The sequence below is a fragment of the Mobula birostris genome, chromosome 2 (genome assembly GCF_030028105.1).
Source record: "Mobula birostris isolate sMobBir1 chromosome 2, sMobBir1.hap1, whole genome shotgun sequence".
NCBI lineage: Eukaryota > Metazoa > Chordata > Chondrichthyes > Myliobatiformes > Myliobatidae > Mobula > Mobula birostris.
In genome coordinates this window covers 145516805-145535852 of record NC_092371.1, presented here as the reverse complement: position 1 = coordinate 145535852, position 19048 = coordinate 145516805, and the positions used below count along the sequence as shown (strand labels likewise).

Below are 19048 nucleotides of genomic sequence, written 5' to 3'. Positions count from 1 at the left end.
CTCAATTGTCATTATCTCCCTCTCTATCAAGCCCCCAGCAGCTACACATGATCTTCATTAAAGCACCCATCCTATTTAGCACTCTGTTCTATCCATTCACCCACATCACTCAATAACTAGATTACTTACTGTTTCCTTTTCCACTCTTTCAATTATCAATGACTTCTTGTTCAGGCATTACCCTTGTGTTTTCTGGAATAATAACAAACTCTGCCTCTTCTACATTCTGATGTACCTCCTCTTTCCAATTTCATGAACCTGAATCATCAGCTCGATTTCAGTCTTCACAGATGTTGCCTCACCTGCTGAGTACTGTATTTACATTTTTATTTCATATTTTTAGCACCTACAGTATTTGGCTTTTGTAAAGCCCTTTGTTGTCAATCTCCCTAATTTGTTGGTTTTGATTTTCTAACTCTAGATTTCATTCTGTAGCAAGTTCCTAAATGCTTATTTATATGTAACAAACACAAATTCAAGTTGCTTGCTGTAAATATACCTTTGTTAGCCATCCATGAAATACAAATCTATTAATGTGGTGTTAAAATTAGATAGATGTTAGAGCAAAACAGTTATTACTTCAACCTAAACCTTTTATATAGTCAACGTCTCTGGAAAAAAGATGATTTTGTGGGTCGTCAATAATAAAACAAGCATGACAGGAAAAGGCAGTGCATCTGGATTCGCCAAATGTATCTGATAGGGCAAAGAGGTTGCTGCACAAGGGTTTCATGATTTAACGGTGACATAATGGAGGAAACATTGGTTGACAAACAAGCAAGACAGGTGGGAACGATGCAAGGATGAAACAGACTGTTATAGGGATCTAAGACAGTTTAAAAAGAGTGGGCGAAATGATGGCACATTGAGTAAAGTGGAGGGGAAATGTGAGGAATGCACTTAGGTAGTAAAAACAGAAGAGTGTAATTTAAATGTTGTGAAATATTGAATGTTGGCATTGCAAAACATTTAGTACATTATAGTGATGACTATTTTGTTCATTATGATCAGAATAACGTTGGTCTTTGCATATACAATATTGTGAAATAGTTTTGATAGCTTTAGTAGCTGTACAGCAAAAAAAAACTTTGGAATGAATAGGTTGTTTTACACAGATCAAGTGGAAAGTACGGTGTGATTTGTTACAACACAAGCCCTCTGTCCAAGTTACCTCAGATCAACCATTTCAGGTTGGGCTGCCTTCTACATTCAACAAAAATGGACTTTTGGACACCAGGTGATTCAAAGGACTCTGTAAAAGCAGCCACAGATCACCTATGATTTCACTGAACAACAGGGTCGAGAAACTGACAGCCGAGTTGTACTTGTTAAACTGTCCTATTTGTAAGCAAATCATTTCCATGCAGGGAACTCCTTTAAATTCAAACTGTCAATTTATTCCAAGGGATTAGTTATAGGTGGAATACTATTTCTCTGTTTTAGTTCAGACCACAGCAGCAATTGAGGACTCTCACCATACTTTTCAACTTAAAAAATGTAACAACTACCATTCTTCCCAGTTTAAAAATATAAATTGCAGTTAGTGCCTAAAATTACTACACCAGTGTATACTTATCCTCAGTTCCCTGTACCCTACCCTCCAGGAAAGGAGGAGAAAATGTTAACCTGCTAAAATCCAGGGCTTTACACAAAAATTTCTTGTAGCTACTCTTTGATTTGAATTGCCTAAACCAACTCCACATGGCTGATTTACTGAGTCGCAGCCAGAAACTGCTGAATGCTCAGCTTCTCTGAAAGTGCTGCGTTTAGATTTTAGCATGAACAATGCTTTCAGTTTATAAATAAAGAGGCATTACATTCTCAATACAGATGAATGACACTGGACACCCATCAATAGAAAAAAATAACTTTTATTTACCAAAAAATCCAAATATTGGATTGTGTAAACAAATTCACAATCGGTTCCCCTTGTGACTCACACAGATGCTTTAAAGTCTAGGTTCCATCAACTATTTGGTTTCTTCTTTGATAGAGCCCCTCCAGTCACTGAAAAGTCCAGCGGACAAATCCAAGTCACAGTTTGCTGCAAAAGGAAGCCTCTCAGAAGCCATATCTATTATATGTGCGGCAGTTGAAGAGAAAGTAAATGCACAGAGCCTCCTTCATATTTCCAAGCTCTTGTTGAGAGCAAACCAAGATGGTGTAGATTTTTGGGCACTCAAAACTCTTCAATTTGCCCGCAAGTCTTCGTGATAAATAGTTTTTATTATTTTTACAATGGGGGTTGAGGGGCATGGAAGATTAACATTCCAACACAACAAAAGCATCAATCACACAAGGGAATACAGTTTATTTAGCTTAAGATTGCAAGCTACAAGCACTCACTCAGAATTTCAGCTGGTGTGCACTTTATTATCTCATTGGAATAGCAGTTTTCACTCACCAGTGGTTATAAGCAATGGGAAGGAAAATGGAAGAATGCATTTTAAACACACTTCAGAGGATACTTCAGTACAAATTAAAGCAACAAAAAAGTGAAGTTTAGATAAACCAATTCAAGAACGAAGACATGTGTAATGATTTTTCCACTATCAATGTTTAAGTACAAAGCCAACTATTTTAAAAAAAAGTTACTGATGATGAAAGTGCCACATCCAGCTAAAATCCTATTCACTGTTACAGAACAAAATATTGATATCTGAGCCCTCCTGTTGTTACTGTGCTTTAAACCGAATTGAGAATACCTCCACCTCCCCTCCACCAGTTGAACAAGAAAAATTATGGCTGCTTCTGGTCTCAATTTCCACCTAGAGTTTAAAAATACACTCTGGCTACTTACTTGTATTTGCTACCACATTACATGTCATTTGACATGTTGTTAATGCGGCAGTGATCCATGTTAGATCTTCTCTTTTCCCAACACCCAGCCGCACCCTCAATCCTGTGCTTAAAAATCAGCCTCAAAGTTCTTATTTTGCAGTGTATTTTTAATTGATTCAATGCCTACAGCCTGCTCTGGAAGTCCTGCTGACCTCAAAAAGGATGTCTCATTGATGGAGAATGACCTTGATGGCAACTTTAAATAAGCAACAATAATGAACACACCCTGGTCACCAGCAGATCCCATCTCCCCTGTTCTTCCCTTGGCACTTCCATTCAAAGCATCACAATGCAGCTGTCAAGTACTTCTCATTGGCATCACTCGTACGAACTGAAGGAAAATGACCCTTTTTACAAAATCACTGGAGTACTACACCAAACAAACAGCAAAATACACACCAGCAAACTTAGAACAAAGGTATTACCTGCCCCCACTATTTCAGTTCTCTCAAGTAAACATTAGTGTGCTGCATTTCAAGAGACTGACAAAAATTGTAGTATAAATATGTAATGTGCATCAGCTAACAAATTGAGCTTTTGATAAATACAGAATACATTGATATAACTTCCCTTTAATTGTCGATCTTTAGCCCCATCTCCACAATGAGGTTTTTCATTTAAATAACAGATCAAAATTCTGGAACGGACTATTCAAGCAACTACCTTTTTTATTAACAATAGTTTAAACCTCATCAGCTGGCACACCAATCCCTTTGCAAACTGAAGGTTTCTCCCAGCTCTAGATTCAGTTGAAAGTGCTTAGTTTCTTCCCCACCACCTCAATCCGTTTAAACTCTTGCAATATCTGGAGGGCTTACAGCAATTGTTTGGCTGTGGTTACAAACTTTGGAAATATACACCATTAAAAGGGGAAACTTTGAAAAAGGCAAATTTATCATAGGGGCATTGAGGCCCAGCATGTTAGGCACAATTAACAAGCATTTGGAAGCAAAAGAAAATTACACTATTTACTATCAAACTAAAGTGTTTTTTAATAGTAAACTAAAGGGAAAGACCAACATTTCAATTAAAGTAGTGATGCAATTTTTGACTGGTTATTGTTGCCTAAAGTTAAACAGTTAAAGATTTCTTCCTCTTCATTGCCACACACTTGTCAAATATGCAAAACTAAGAATGCATTTCCAGTTTAGTCACTGGCTCTGTCTCCTAACCAGATTCAATTACTTCCAATATCATTAAGTTTAAAGCCAAAGTCAGTGTTTCCTTTTTCTTTGGTGGTTCAAAAGTAGGCTTGCTCCCAACAACTGTCAAATTAAAAATGAGCACATGACCCTGACAAATCAAATCAAATCAACCATACCCAATGTTATTTCCAATGAAACACTGGGTCAGCTTTTTATTCTATCATTCGAGAGCTTGCTGCTGGGCAACGCTCCACTGTGCCAAGCTCTAACTTCTAACAGGACTTCACTGATTCGCTAGGCTACCTGCCCCCACTATTTGTTTAGATAACCAAACAAAAAATTCACAGTCTTTCTTCCATTCCCAACTTCATTTTCTTCCGGGACACCCACCTATGCTTTTAACTTTAGAAACTCAAATGCAGTTGCAGCGCACAGTACAACGTACCTGTAAATGAGGCGAGGGGAAAAAAAAAACGCCAAGGAACTTATTACAAACTGGAAAATATAAAGTACTTTGCTTAAATATTTGTCTAAGTGCTACACCGTCCAAGACAATACATACTTTTTAATCTATCACATAAACAGAATATTTTTAATACAAGTATTTTCCAAGAAAATAGGGAATTTAGTAATTCGTGCAAGAACACGTTTTTTTTTGTCCCTGATGTAAAGAAAAAAAATGTGGATTAAGCCACAAGATTTGAATACAGTATCTCCATTCCATCATTATAGGCAATAGGCACTTGATTCATGTTCATGTAGACAAATATAAATTAGCCACATCTTTTTCCATGGGTTTTGTTTTTAAGATATAGATATGGATATATGAAAATGGAAAAATCTTTGGTCCATAAACAATTAGTCACAGCGTTCTGCATACATTTCCACGATCAGTAAGAAAGTGAAGCGTGCGCTCGTTAACCGGGAGCCGTGGACAGCACAAGAGCGACTTCTGTCGACACCCGCTAACAGCCTTGCTTGTGTCTGGGACAAACACTTGGATTTTCAGAAAAAAAAACAACTCTCCAAAAACAGAAACAAGCAACCGTGATGCAGCAGTTCCCCTCGGTGTATCATCCATAGTATTTGCAACCTGAAGTGCAACCGTTACCGCTCCCTCTTCCGCAGAAGGCAAGTCATTGCTATTCGCTGCGTTTTCGATTGATTTGCTACATTCGACTTACCATATGGGTCGGAGAACAGGCGAGAAGGGAAAACGGGGAGGGTTCACCACCCCCCCTCACCTACGAATCAGCATCTACACAAAAACCCAAGAGGCTCTTCAATCCTCAGCAGAAAAAGCTACGGGTGCTGAAATCCCATGTTGTCAGTTCTCGGCCAAGCCTCAGAGTGGGAGGGGGCGGGGGAACCAGTGAGTGGGGGAGCCAGAAAAGGTTTTTTTTAATATATAGATAGTCGAGATGTCCACTTCAGGCTCGGAATTGAATCGATTTGTCATCGTTTCAAAAAAAAAAAATAAATTCGATCATCTCCAAAAAAAGCTAATTCTTTTCAATTTAAAAATCTCAAACTTGGAGTAGATCAACATTGCACTAAACAAACCGAGCCTGGGTAAACGTTCCTGCCCTCTATCCCAGTCGCCCCATCGCTGATACACACTAGTTGCAAGTGTCTTCTTTCCCCAGTCCCAGCGGATTTAACCCTTCACCTGCCGTGTCGGCTCCAGATATCACCCCGTGTTTGTCCTCGCCCACCCCACCGTTGTCATTCTCGCCCCTAGTTTCTTTCAGTTACAAGGTAACCAAGTGGAATAGTTGTGCTGCTGGCAGGGGAACACCGGCTGTACGTGAGCAATGTAATAGTTGTTGAAATTGGCGTCGGTGACATAAGGTGCCGGCTGGTAATAGCAGGTCACGTTGGCCACGTTGGGGATGATGTTCTGCTCAGCCAGGACGCGGAGGGCCAACATGGTGATGAGGTTCAGCGTCTGTCTCCGCTCATGGCCCATCAGGCAGACGGTGCTCTCGTTGACCACCCGCTGCAGGGTCAGCAGGTAGTCGTACTTGCGGTCCTCTAGTCCCATGAAGTGATTCTGCAGGTAGGACTCCAGCTTGCGCTGCTGCTCACCGATGTCGGAGAAGTCGATGAAAAAACGGGAGCACATGTACCTCTGCATGGCTTTCATCTCGCTCTCGGACGCGGCTCGGAAGCCCCGCACCAGCAGATTACAGTACTTGAGCAGACCGCCGCCGCGGATCTCCTCGGGGTTCCTCGTGGCGATCAGCCGCTGCTGCAGGTGCTCCAGGGCCTCAGCGAAGTCGCCGTACACGCTCTCGCCCAGGATGCTCGGGTGGAAGTGCTCGGACATGGGGTTCTCGGAGCACTCGTAGAAGAGCAAGAGCGAGTCCAGGTTGATTTGGAAAGCGTCCACGCTGAACTCGAACTGCCTCCTCAGCGAGTCCACGAACTTTAGCTCCACGTTCTTACCGCTGTTGTTGGACAGCGAGATGAGGCTCCAGCGGTCCGAGTCGTTGCAAACCTTGACCATCTTCTGCACGTAGGCTTCCTTCAGGGTCAGTGGTGTGATCTTTTCCTTGTTGACACCCTCCGGGAGGAAATCCAACAGGCAGTCCAGCACCACGTTCTTGACGATTTGAAACTCCTTGTCGCCGCTGAGGTCCGCCCGGAAGATAAGGTCCAGGTCCTTATAGCCCAGTCCGCTGTGTTGGTGCAGGACGTGACTGGCCGCCGAGCCGTTTAGCCTCACGTCCCGCACATAGATGCGCTTCTCCTCCAAGCGGCTCCGCACCACCTGCACGATTTGCCGAGGCTTCACCTCTAGCGTCGGGAAATTGCCTCGCCCATGGATTGGGATAGTCTCCGTTAGGATCCTGTCCAGCCGCTGCACTTGTTCCCAGTTCAACACGTTAAAACTATTGCATTTATTGTCATTTTCATCAGCCATTGTAGTTTACCAGCTCACTTTAAAGATTAAAAATGCAGATGGTGTCAATTTCCTCCCGCACTGTATATTCTTCCCCTCCCCCTTTTTCTACTTTCCTTCTGCTGTTATTCCATCAGCCGTGCAAAGCTTTCGCTATCTGCGTATTAACTCTCCCATTAGTTTTTATACGGCTCCTGTGTGCAGTTCCGGTTGTGAGTCACGGCCATGGCACGCCTATTGTATTTGCATAAACTGTTCCGCTCCTGCTGGGAAAAAGATACAAATTTAAACAATATATAACAATTTTCTTTTTACAAAAATATGTTAGCGTTCAGAGACGTATTTTAATCGAAAGTAGTAGAAAGGCAGACCTTAGCGTGTAAGAGAAATGGGGGGTGGGGGGGAAATGACAAACTCCAAGCAACTAGAAAGCTGGCCGGCCAAGGGGCGATCGATTGAATGATGCTGCATTAACCAATGGAAAAGCTGGCCTACATTCCATTGATAATTAGAGGCCAATCAGCGTAGCGACGGGGCGGGACTACGGATGCCAAAGTGAAATGTACTGTCCAGTGAAATCCAACGGAAAAGTCGAGGAGGTATGGGAGAGAAGGGGACAAACCGATGAAGAACGTTTGTTCCTGTTCTATACCCAGCAGCCTGGCCAGACGACGAACAGATTTTATTGTATGTCAATGTGAACGTTTTCCTTAAAAATATATACACTGTTGGAAATCATGCAGTTACTGCTAACATTCAAGCTCATGTCATCTGGCATAGGCATTAGACTATATTGATGAAAACACGACCAATTATAGAGGAAGCCGATATAATTTGTGTAAACACCTGAGAAGTTGTAATTTTAAATGCATCCACAGTTAACGAAGACCTTTAGCGGTTTCATATTTATTTTGTCTCCCCAGAATTGCACCGGTCTATAAAAGGGAAGAAAAGGCGAATAATTCTGAATGCAGAACATTAATTAATATTTGTAACATTAAGTTGATTTGGGCACCACGCACGAACATTGTAGGTGCAAATTGATTTGAAAGCGACACTTGAGTATGGTGAAGCTCGTTTCTCTATTTCCCATGAAGTCGAGGTCAGCTGTGTGTGTGCGTCATCCTTTTTAACACAACAATCTGCTTGAATGACTGGAATCCAACTGATACTCAAACCCAGTCAAAGTATATTCTTGGAATTTGGGGCCTTTCCCAAAGGATTTGATAAGTTGAAGCTTACAACGAATATATCTAATTTCTTTTACAAACGGTGAATATCGAACCAGGAAAAAAAGGTGAAAGAAATCCTGCAAAAGCTGTTCCCGGAGCTGGTGTCTGCAACGTGCTAACTGCGCCTCCTGTTGGCTAAAATCAAAAAGCGGCATGAGTGAGGAATTGAAATTCCTAATCACTGATTTCTTTATCAACGAAGATGAGTCTTGCAGGCTAAACTAAACGATACAAAGTGGTGAGGAGATGGAAGAAGGTGTTGCGCTGCAGAAACTGGGTGAACGTTAGACTGGTCATTGTATTCTTCCAGTCTGAATATTGCAGAAAAACCCTGCTGGTGGGTTTCTCCATGAGGGGAGATTAAACAGATGGGCCTACACCATCGAGCTATCCAAAGAAGTGAGAAATGGCGATGGTCGAAGCCATCCCTGGCTGGTGTGTCCTGAAACAAGGTTGTAGTCTCAAAGTGAGCGGTTGGCCATTCTGGGACAGCGATGAGAAGAAATATAATCAGTCCATATACAACACTGAAACAGGCTCTTTAACTCACTCACTATCTTCATGCCAATCTTCATGTAGTAAACCCTTTTGCCAATAACTTGGCCCATATTAACAAACAATCTGCTGAGGAACTCATCCGCTGGTTGAATTAAATTGTTGGAAGTTTCACTCTGAAGCCGTGCATCAAGTTTCTGTGGCAGACTGTTTATTGCTCCAGGTTGCAGCATTGACAGTCTCTTGTCTCTTGTCCAAGAGACCTTTGTTTTTAAATATACCCTGATGCCCTAGCATTCACTGTGTATCTCCTACCCTCGTTATCATCCCAAATACATCATTTCACACTTTAACAGGACTAAATTCCATATGTCATCCTGTACACTAAGATTTCCCACTCCACTGTCAATAACACCACAAATTTCCATGTCATTTTCAAACTTATCTCTACTAACAGCTATAATTCCTTTGAGGGCAGCGAATCTTTCAGATTCTGTCTGTAAGAGCGCTGAGGAGTCTCAGAACTGAAGATATGCGTTTAGGTAGAATGTAGGAGATTAGCTGTGATCATAGTGAACGGCAGATGAGCCACAAGATGGTTAGTTGATGGATGCCTTTCTTTTTCTTCCATTTCTCTCATTATTATATCAGAATCAAGTTTATTGTCACTGGCATAGGTTGTGAAATTAGTCATTTTGCAGCTGTGGTGCAGTGAAATATGTAAAAATTACTATAAGTTACGAGAAGAAATTTTAAAAATATGCAAAAAGAGAAGAATAATGAGGTAATGTTCTTTGGTCCATGGACGATCTGACATCTGGTGGAGGGGAAGATGCTGTTCCTAAAATGTTGATCGTTTCTTCAGCATCCTCTACATCTTCCACAGTGGCAGTAATGGTAACGAGAAGGGGGCAACTCTCGGATGGTGAGGATCCTTAATGATGGATGCTGCCTCTTGGGGCACTGCTTTCTCAACGGTTTCAAATGATATCAGACAATATGTTCCTACTCTCTGCAGACAACCACGAAACAGAAGAAAAAGCCCAAAGAATGATTGACAGAAAAGGCATAAGAACCCCAAAGCCTCCCCTTCACATACAAGCAGCAACAAAACCATCAACTCTCCCCCTCCTCCTCTTATTCCAGCAGAAAGCAGCAGCACCCCCTCCCACCACCCACCATACACACAACAGTAAGCCCCCAAAGTGAGACCATGATCTGCAGTCCATCGGCGGGGATTCGAGTCATCCTCAGGGCTGTGCGAGGCTGCACTTCAAAGGTGCCAGCCTTCCAGGCCACACCTGGGGATGTCGAAACATGGCTGATAACAGGGACCCATTGCTGAGAAGAACCACAATTTGAGTGCAGCTACAGATCACAGGCTCTACCAGGACCCCAGCTACCTTGAAAAAGAAAGAAAAGGCACAAGAGAGAAGAAGAATATAAACTGTGCCGCAGATGGGCTGGGAGAAGTCGCCCTCTGGCGCCATCTTTAGCTCAGTCCTCCTGTTGAAGATGTCTTTGATGGTGGGGAGATTAGTGCCCATGATGGAGTTGGCTGAGTTCTACAACCCCCTGCAGCTTTTCTTGACCCTGAACTTTGCAGCCTCCATATCAGGTTCCATTTGCAGCCTCCAAATGCACCCTGTGATACTTCTGTAGAAATTTGCCTTGGTAACATACCAAATCTCCTCAAACTTCCAATGATAATGTTGGACCCAGGATAGATCAACTGAGATGTTAATGCCCAGGAACTTGAAGCAGTTCACCCTTTTCACTGCTGATCCTTTGTTGAGGACTGGTCTGTGCTCCCTCATCCTTCCTTATGTCCACAATCAATTCCTTCGTCTTACTGACAATGAGTGCAAGGTTGTGAGATTCTGCCACCAACAGTGTGTCATCGGCAAGTTTATAGACAGTACAGCCATACTGATAAAGTGTAATAAGATGAAACGTTATCCACCTGAAATATTAATTTTACATAGAAACATAGAAAATAGGTGCAGGAGTAGGCCATTTGGCCCTTCGAGCCTGCACCGCCATTTATTATGATCATGGCTGATCATCCAACTCAGAACCCCGGCCCAGCCTTCCCTCCATACCCCCTGACCCCCGTAGCCACAAGGGCCATATCTAACTCCCTCTTAAATATAGCCAATGAACTGGCCTCAACTGTTTCCTGTGGCAGAGAATTCCACAGATTCACCACTCTCTGTGTGAAGAAGTTTTTCCTAATCTCGGTCCTAAAAGGCTTCCCCTCTATCCTCAAACTGTGACCCCTCGTTCTGGACTTCCCCAACATCGGGAACAATCTTCCTGCATCTAGCCTGTCCAATCCCTTTAGGATTTTATACGTTTCAATCAGATCCCCCCTCAATCTTCTAAATTCCAACGAGTACAAGCCCAGTTCATCCAGTCTTTCTTCATATGAAAGTCCTGCCATCCCAGGAATCAATCTGGTGAACCTTCTTTGTACTCCCTCTATGGCAAGGATGTCTTTCCTCAGATTAGGGGACCAAAACTGCACACAATACTCCAGGTGTGGTCTCACCAAGGCCTTGTACAACTGCAGTAGTACCTCCCTACTCCTGTACTCGAATCCTCTCACTATAAATGCCAGCATACCATTCGCCTTTTTCACCGCCTGCTGTACCTGCATGCCCACTTTCAATGACTGGTGTATAATGACACCCATGTCTCGTTGCACCTCCCCTTTTCCTAATCGGCCACCATTCAGATAATAATCTGTTTTCCCATTTTTGCCACCAAAGTGGACAACTTCACATTTATCCACATTAAATTGCATCTGCCATGAATTTGCCCACTCACCCAACCTATCCAAGTCACCCTGCATCCTCTTAGCATCCTCCTCACAGCTAACACTGCCCCCCAGCTTTGTGTCATCCGCATACTTGGAGATGCTGCATTTAATTCCCTCATCCAAATCATTAATATATATTGTAAACAACTGGGGTCCCAGCACTGAGCCTTGCGGTACCCCACTAGTCACCACCTGCCATTCTGAAAAGGTCCCGTTTATTCCCACTCTTTGCTTCCTGTCTGCTAAACAATTCTCCACCCACACCGATACCTTACCCCAATACCGTGTGCTTTAAGTTTGCACACTAATCTCCTGTGTGGGACCTTGTCAAAAGCCTTTTGAAAATCCAAATATACCACATCCACTGGTTCTCCCCTATCCACTCTACTAGTTACATCCTCAAAAAATTCTATGAGATTCGTCAGACATGATTTTCCTTTCACAAATCCATGCTGACTTTGTCCGATAATTTCACCGCTTTCCAAATGTGCTGTTATCACATCCTTGATAACTGACTCCAGCAGTTTCCCCACCACCGACGTTAGGCTAACCGGTCTATAATTCCCCGGTTTCTCTCTCCCTCCTTTTTTAAAAAGTGGGGTTACATTAGCCACCCTCCAATCCTCAGGAACTAGTCCAGAATCTAACGAGTTTTGAAAAATTATCACTAATGCATCCACTATTTCTTGGGCTACTTCCTTAAGCACTCTAGGATGCAGACCATCTGGCCCTGGGGATTTATCTGCCTTCAATCCCTTCAATTTACCTAACACCACTTCCCTACTAACATGTATTTCGCTCAGTTCCTCCATCTCACTGGACCCTCTGTCCCCTACTATTTCTGGAAGACTATTTATGTCCTCCTTAGTGAAGACAGAACCAAAGTAATTATTCAATTGGTCTGCCATGTCCTTGCTCCCCATAATCAATTCACCTGTTTCTGTCTGCAGGGGACCTACATTTGTCTTTACCAGTCTTTTCCTTTTTACATATCTATAAAGGATATTTTGTTTTAAGTTGCATTGTTTGCTGAGCTTGGCACTTAGCTTGTAAGCATTTCTTTGCTAGCCAAGAAACATCCTCCATGCGCAGTTGTTGGTGTTCCTGTCTGGAAGTGCTCATGTTTCTATAGGCCCCCGTACACTTGCTTCGGTTCTGATTAGCTACTCCTTTCAGTTGACCTTGGCCCATAATTCTTTGGTTCTTAAAGGGTTCACAGATGGCTTTTCTTTCGATAGATTTGTTTATGGAGTTATCAGGAGGGAATCATGCTTCTAAAAATTCTTGAGTCACCAGAATATTAATTCTGTTTCTCTCTCCACGAATTCAGACATGCCGGTTCTTTCTGGCATTTTTATTTTGATTAATGATGGATACTGATTTGTGACACACATGAGATAGAACATTAAAAGGGTGGCATCAAAAAACACAGGTATTTAGATATTAATTGGACTCTCTTTTGTGTGAAGACCTCAAGAACAGACACTAAATACTTTTCAAAGGTCACTATTTTTCTGTATTTGCAAATGTCAATTGTTGAGTTTTTCTCGATTAAGATTTCCAATATGTACTTACTTTGGTTTGGTACATTTTAGAGGAAAATTGTCAAGTAAAGAAAGTAAAGTACAGGCATTTTTCCCATGTGGGGAAGATTAAGGACATGTATGATTTGTATTTAAAGTATAGAAAATGTCTCTGTTAACACCATTGTTAAAAATGGTCATATTGAAATTGCTGTGTAGGCCCCAGAATAGGAAGGATTATAAATTCAATTCCTTGGGGCCCTGCTGATAACAGAACAGTTCTTAATTTACCTATGAGATGTGAATGAACTGTAGAAGCCGTCATGCAAAGCAGGGGCAAATGCAGTAGGGCATTGGAATTAGAACAGGATAAGCCACATATGCAGGTCAAGCAATGGCAAGTGAAGTTTCATACAGGATTGTGTGGGAAGAAATATAGAGATGGGATTTGTATGCCTGCCTAGTATTGAAATAACAAATAACCAGAGGTTAGGGTGAGTGTTATGAAACACAAGTTGACTTGCAGCAGAAAATTCAAGTAATCCAGAGCAACAGTGAGAAATAAATTGATGAGCAAGTATGCAATCAGAGCACTTCATTATAGTTTAAACTGATTCTTCAATTCTTTGCATGTATATATTATTTTTTATTCAGATGCTTCCACTTTTATCTGAAATCCTCAGCCTTACCAAGTGGAAGTCAGTTTTTACTTCATTTCAGGACTTTAGGATAAATGATGATAAATGCATTTTTCTTACTGCTAGAGTACTGCTTAATCAGGAATCAGATAACCTATGAATTACAACCAGAAAATGCTGGGAATATTCAACAGGTTAGACAGCATCTGTGTGTGTGTGTGTGTGTGTGTGTGTGTGTGTGTGTGTGTGTGTGAGAGAGAGAGAGAGAGAGAGAGAGAGAGAAGAGAAAAAACAACAACTAACAACGAACATTTCAGGTCAGTAACCTATCACTGGAACTGATAAAAGGACAGCAACATAAAATGTCAACTCAGTTTCTATCTCCACACATTCTGCCTGACCTATAGGGTGTTTCCAGCATTTTCTGCATCTGCAAGTCTTGCTTTCATAAGTATATCTTTATGAAGCAAGACTGCAAGTTATGATCTCACTCATCAGCTTATTTTACTGGGCTATTCTAATTTAGTGAAGAGTGTGCAAATTATTCTGGACTCAGTGTACCATAGTGAGTAAACGTAAGTGAAGCTAATGGTGGAAGATGGTATGCTTTCCATTATGTGCACCTCTTACCTGCTTTATGTATTCCCCAATGAGGTATAACATTGAGGGATGGGCAGCCAATCTCATTCCTATCTCGGGCATATTACATTTCTCATTTTCCCACACCAGCTATCCTGATGAACATCACAGGCTCTTTTCTATTATCATTTCAAACAATTAATTAAGATTTCTGAGCTCACGTCATCTGCAGTCATTACAGTCAGAAGACCAACAAGATCAGGACAATTTCACACATTGTTACGTTAGAGGATATTTTGAGCATTGTTGCGGTCCTTGGCCGTGCATTACCCTAAATGATGGTAAGTGATTTTGTTTTATTCATTGAAATACAGTGCTGAATGGGTCCTTTTGGCCCTTCAATCTGTGCCACCCAGCTGTCCCCCAATTTAAACTTAGCCTAATCATGGGATAATTTGCACTGACTAATTGACCTACCAATCTTTGGACTGCGGACGGATACCAGAGCACTGGAAGGAAACCCATGCAGTCACGGGGAGAATGTACAAACTCCTGAAAGACAGTGGTGGGAATTGAACCCAGGTCACTGGTAATGTGATAAACACTATGCTACCGTGCCACCCTGTGTGGGTAGTCAGTTGGTAACAGTCTGGCAGAAGAAAATACTAGATATGGAGCTACCAAATCAGACTCTACTGTGAAGCTTAAATTTAACTCTTAATTTAGGTCTTAATGGCCTAATTCTGTTCATTTCTCCTAAAGTCAATGTTGCTACACTATGCATGTCAGCAGTTAATTTGCATCTCTATTTATCCAGGAAGCTGGGAGAGAATTACCTTTTTGAACTACAGCATTCCCTGTTTTGAGAATATTCTGGCAGTATTGTCGGAAAGGGAATTCCAGGATTTCTACCCTGGCCACAGAAGCTGTATGTTCTGAAGTGAATGTGGGCTTCAAGTGGATAAAGGCAAGTCTAGGTTCTTGTATGTTAGACTTTGTTACTCTGAATTTTCTGATTGACATTGTATTGATACTGTGCACTATTTAATGTAATTTTTTGAGGCCCTCAAAATGTTGATACTGATCTTGCTTGATCCTGACACATGATCAAGTTTCATGAGGCTCTGGTTGGGTTGACAGGTGATACTGAGAAAGTGCTTAATGCATTTATTCATCAAGAGCAGGACAGAACTGATGTGCATCAAGCCTGTAGACTAAGAGCTATAGATCTTTGGTATTTGTCCTGTCCTGAATCTAACACATCTACCCAGATCCCCTCAGGTTTGGTTTGAGCAGTTAAGCTCTGCAGAATTCATTGGGCCATATGCATGCTGGTATGTTTCCAGTGTGCTGAAATATCTGGAGAATGAGTCACACCGTCAACAGTACTGGAGAGGGTTTCAGCATTGTCAAAATCTCCGTTAAGCCCAAGGTCTGCGGATCGTGATATCATTCTTTCTCCAATGCTGTCATCACTGCCATTGTGAACACTGAACTGATGCTACATGCTCACCTTTTATTGACAAACCAACATTTAACGGCGGAAAGAAAACACTTCTCTATCACATCCTCCTCCTCCGCAAAGCACCGTCCATATCTTTAACTCCACCAAACCAGTCCTGTTAAATTGATGACTAATTGCTTAGCGCAGTGGTTTCCAGCGCCTGCTTTCGCTGATAGAGTTTCAATTCTCGCAGCTTCCTGTAAGGAGTTTGTAGGTTTTCCCCACGATCACATGTATTTCCTCTGGGTGTTCCCGTTTCCTCCCACGTTCCAAAAGGATGTATGGTTAGGGCATGATATGTCGGCACTAGAAGTGTGGCGACACTCGCGACACTGATTTGCTGCAAATTACGCACTTCACTGTATGCTTTGATGTACAGGCAGTAGGGCCCAGGTCCAAGAGCGAGAATGCCCTGAGCTTTAGCAGAGCCAGATTGAAAAGGCCAGGGTGTTGGGGCCAAAGGAGAGGGACAGGCCAGTGTCCAGCTCAGTGCTTAGCAAGGTTTATTCATCTCTGCACTGAACTGAGGCCGTGGCCTACAGCTAACAAGCTCCTGGATTGGCTGCAGTGATGACTAGCTTCATGACTGTCGACTCACATTCGTGAACCTCAGTTCTGAATGTTATTTGCTTATTTCTGTTGTTTGCACAGTTTGCTTTTTTTCTGCACAGTTTTTTTCTGTTTGACAATCTTCTGTTTTTAATGGGTTCTATTGGGTTTCTTTGTTCTTTGGCTACGTGTTGGGACATGAATCTCAAGGTTGTATATAGTATACATTGATAATAAATACACTTTGAACATTGACATGTTCTAAATAAGGGTAACCTTTATAAACATATTTGTATGAGGAATATATTGATTAACATGGCGCTTTTATTTAACTGCCCATGCTAGATTTTGACTCTGAAAGAAGGAAGACGAAAAGATTAGGGTTTGGTGAGATCAGGTGGGGTTGTGGGAGATGCATTAGAACCAGAGGAGAACATTGCGTGAGGCTGCTGAAATGCGAGAAGGGTTTGAATGTTGACTGGGTGCCATAAACCTGTAGAAGCTGCTTCACCAGGGCTCAGCATTCTGCCTTTGGTGGAGGTTGCAGGGACCGTTGCTGGACCGTGCTTTCTCTTTGCTCTCTCCTGCTGCTGACATCATTTTTATTTCACCTTCCCTGGAAGGAGGGAATATGGCTGCAGTCATTGAATAGCTGGTTATGTTTTCAGCCTGTTGTTGTGCCTTTTTTTCACTAAGGTTCGTTTTTTGCATATATAAGGGGTTTCTTCTTTTATGTGACTGCGTAGGCTAATCAAAATGGCTTCTTTGTTATGTTATAATTAAAATGGCTTCTCTGTGATGTTAACTGCTGAGACAGTGGTTCTTTTTCTAGCAGCTTGTTTGGGTTATATCATTGATAAAGGAGAGAACGAACCAATGAGTGTCCATGTTATTCTTTTTGTGGGTGATATTCTGTCTCATATGGCTGGAAACTGTTTGGTTTGGGAGGCTTTCCAGGAGGAGACCCGGAGAAGAAGGACATGCTGGAAGCGCTCTGGTCGACCACCGTGGTTGGTCCCCAGCGGCGAGCCGAGGGGGTCGGAGGGGATTGCAGGGTGAAGAGAAGACCCCGTTATTTGAGCTCGAACTTTTGTGCACAAAGAAGTTGAACTTTGATAAGTCTGGCACCTTTTTCTTTCTCTTTTATATTGTATTTCTATTCATCTCAAAGTCCCAGTAAGATTTATAAAGTGTAATCTGTAAAGTGTACATTATGTGCTGTCTGATAATTGATGTGTGAGCTTGTACCAGGTGGCATTACACAACAACGAAGTAACTGTGAGACACAGTCGGGCGGGCGGACAGGTTCTCCCCTAGATAAACATGAGCCGGTAGAGCTGAGCGTTACACATACTTTTTTCTCTTCTCTCTCACTCTTCACTATCCTGTATAATTTACATATGCATTTAATAAAATGTATGTTCTGTGCATTGTCTACCTAGGTGCCTGAGATGCTGCTGCAGGCAGTTTTTTCATTGTACCCCACTGTGCTTGTGCACTTGACAATAAATTTGTCTTGCAGTGCAAGGCTTGAGCAGAGGTAAGTGTGCAGAGCTACACTGGGATGTGTGGATATTTGATTTGTCTTGATTCTTGGGGCTGTAGATAGCTGATGCATTGAGAGATATGAGGCAGATGTTGGGAAAGAGCATGTGAAAGTGTGTTTACTAACCTTGACTGTGTGCGTCAAATTCATTGGACTTCCTGTAGGACTCATCCAGGTCTTTGGGGATTGACTGATCAGATTCACTTTCCAATGTTGTTTTAGCCTGACTGTGCAGACAGAGGACAGACATTGGTGTGTATTGTGAACAAGATTACAACGTAGGTGATCTAGCTGATCTCCAACCAGAACACATGGGATACTTGTATGTTAAAACTGAAGGTTATATAAAAATATAAGCCAGTTTCTTAATGCAAGAATGAAAACTTACTTGATCTGTTTTTGTGCTGACATGCAGTGAGATAATAGGCACAGATATTTTTTTAATTGTTCTTTAACATGTAACAGCACTGGGAATAGTTGTCAAAACTCACATTGCTTTCATTTTAGAAACTTGCTTCAAGAGGTTACAGCAGGTACATATTCTGAAAACATTTTGGTCAAATAAATACCTGTCATATGCCTCTAGGCCTAGCCTAAGGTAGTTTGCCAAAGATTTGAACCTGGAGTTTATGTGTACATCATCTCAATCAACTGCCCAATGTCAGTTCATGTACATGGTATATTTCAATAATATGTTTCCTCCAAGAATTTTCCTATTCCTGGCAGCGTTATAAAAACAAATCTTGACTTGCTCTCCTGTTAGTGATATACATAGAAATATTAAAACATAGAAAACCTACAGCACAATATAGGCCCTTCAGCCCACAATGCTGTGCTGAACATGTACTTACTTTAGAAATTACCTAAGGTTACCCATAATCCTCTATTTTTCTAAGCTCCATGTACCTATCCAAGAGTCTCTTAAAAGACCCTATTGTATCTGCCTCCACCACTGTCACTGGCAACCACTCACTGCATAAAAAAACTTACCCCTAACGTTTCCTCTGTACCTAGTTCCAAGCACCTTAAAACTGTGCCCTCTCTTTTGAGCCATTTCAGCCCTGGGAAAAGCCTCTGACTATCCACACGATCAATGCCTCTCATCATCTTATACACCTCTATCAGGTCACCTCTCATCGTCCGTCGCTCCAAGGAGAAAAGACCAAGTTCACTCAACCTATTCTCATAAGGCATGTACCCCTCCTATCCAGGCAACATCCTTGTAAATCTCCTCTGCACCCTTTCTATAGTTTCCACATCCTTCCTGTAA

At 42.0% G+C, this 19048-nt stretch overlaps 1 protein-coding gene across 1 annotated transcript; it reads right to left on the bottom strand.

The window, feature by feature from the left end:
• Positions 1 to 1883: 1883 nt before the first annotated feature.
• tent5aa (terminal nucleotidyltransferase 5Aa) lies at positions 1884 to 7319 on the bottom strand. Its single transcript, XM_072250103.1, has 2 exons — positions 7263 to 7319; positions 1884 to 7154 (listed from the first exon to the last, which is right to left on the bottom strand). The coding sequence occupies exon 2, from the start codon at positions 6910 to 6912 to the stop codon at positions 5734 to 5736; it is 1179 nt and encodes a 392-aa protein (XP_072106204.1). The 5' UTR covers positions 6913 to 7154; positions 7263 to 7319; the 3' UTR covers positions 1884 to 5733.
• Between the last annotated feature and the right edge of the window lie 11729 nt (positions 7320 to 19048).